Source organism: Chaetura pelagica, unplaced genomic scaffold, assembly GCF_000747805.2.
Source record: "Chaetura pelagica isolate M959 unplaced genomic scaffold, ChaPel_1.0 scaffold436, whole genome shotgun sequence".
NCBI classification, from domain to species: domain Eukaryota; kingdom Metazoa; phylum Chordata; class Aves; order Apodiformes; family Apodidae; genus Chaetura; species Chaetura pelagica.
Window position 1 is genome coordinate 2,977,776 of NW_009953651.1, and position 1,243 is coordinate 2,979,018.

The window sequence follows — 1,243 nt, forward strand, 5'->3', positions numbered from 1 at the left end:
TGAATGCATGTCCCTGGCTGGGGGACTAGCCCTTCCGCAGGATTTTGGCTGGCTTTGGACCACGTCCTGGGAAGGCAGACGATGGCAAAGCCAGCACTGGGATTTTGGGGTCATTAGCATGGTGCAGACGTGGGTCGGGCTTATGCTGTTCAACGCTCTGATGCTGGTCCCTGCCCCTGGGCCGTCTGTCACAGGGGCTTGTTTAACCTTCTTTGCCACAATATCTCGTAGTCTTTAATCTGTTTATCCTCGTAACCCCGCTATGAGGTGAAGGATAGTTATCCTCATTTCAGAGCTAGGGAACCGAAAGGATCCTTTTCAAATGTAGATCAGTGTTTAACGATGCAGAGATAAAGATTCTAAAAACACACCCAAGACAACAGACATAGAGCATGTAACTGAGCTGGGTGTTTCTGCAAATCCCATTAAGTGCCTCTGCCTTTTCCAGCTGGTGCTGTCTCAGGGGAGAGCTGGCACGGGGACCTGCAGGGGTGCCAGGTAGGCTCCAACCTCCTGGCCCACGAGCTGGGCACAGGCTGGGCAGGGGGAGGCAGAGCTAACCCCTTGCCCGCCGTTCAGTTTCCCTGGGTGTGCCTGGGGGTGTGTGGTGCCACAGCAGCCTCTGCTCAAAGCAGGAACTGAAACCTGAATTGCATGAGTACGTAAGACCCTCGCCTGCATTTAGGGATTAAACCTGTTTGTGCTGTGCATAAAACTTTCAGGTAGGGAGTACGAGAGGGTGCTTGTGCAGCATCCCTCTGGCTGTGCAGCTTGGGCAGCGCTGAGCCCACCGCACCGCTGAAAGGGAACGACCAGTAAGAACAAGCTCTCTGCTTGTCCCTGCCTGGGTAATTAATATCTGCAGTAGAAACAACTGGTAGAAAAACCTCGAGCTGCGGTTTCAGTGCAGAGATCTTGGTGAGAGGTGTCACCAGCTGCCGCTCGGGCCCTGGCCAGTGGTGTTCGGTGCAGGTCTCCCTGCGGCCGCTGCTGCTCCTGGGCAATTGTTGTGCTTGTGGGAATGCGGCGGCTCGGGCTGCGCGGAGGTCAGTGCCTTTGTCTTGCTGCGGGGAGTTTATCTCTGCGGATCTTGCCTGCTTTCCTGGGTCAGGCTTCACCTCCGCTGTTATCAGCAAATGCAGGAACAGCCCAGTCCAGAGCCGGGCTGCGTAGGAACCTCTCGACCCCCTTGCAGGGGGAGGCAGCGCTCTCACATCTCTCCCACGCTAACTGGCCCCCGCCA

General features: G+C 56.2%; 1 protein-coding gene across 1 annotated transcript in view; it reads left to right on the plus strand.

Moving 5' to 3' along the window:
- The first annotated feature begins 1,021 nt into the window (after positions 1-1,021).
- The window catches only part of GOT1 (glutamic-oxaloacetic transaminase 1, soluble), an 11,129-nt gene continuing 10,907 nt past the window's right edge, over positions 1,022-1,243 (plus strand). Inside the window, exon 1 of the mRNA XM_010000133.1 lies at positions 1,022-1,046. Within this exon, the coding sequence (XP_009998435.1) occupies positions 1,022-1,046 (25 nt within the window). The remainder of the gene's footprint in view (positions 1,047-1,243) is intronic.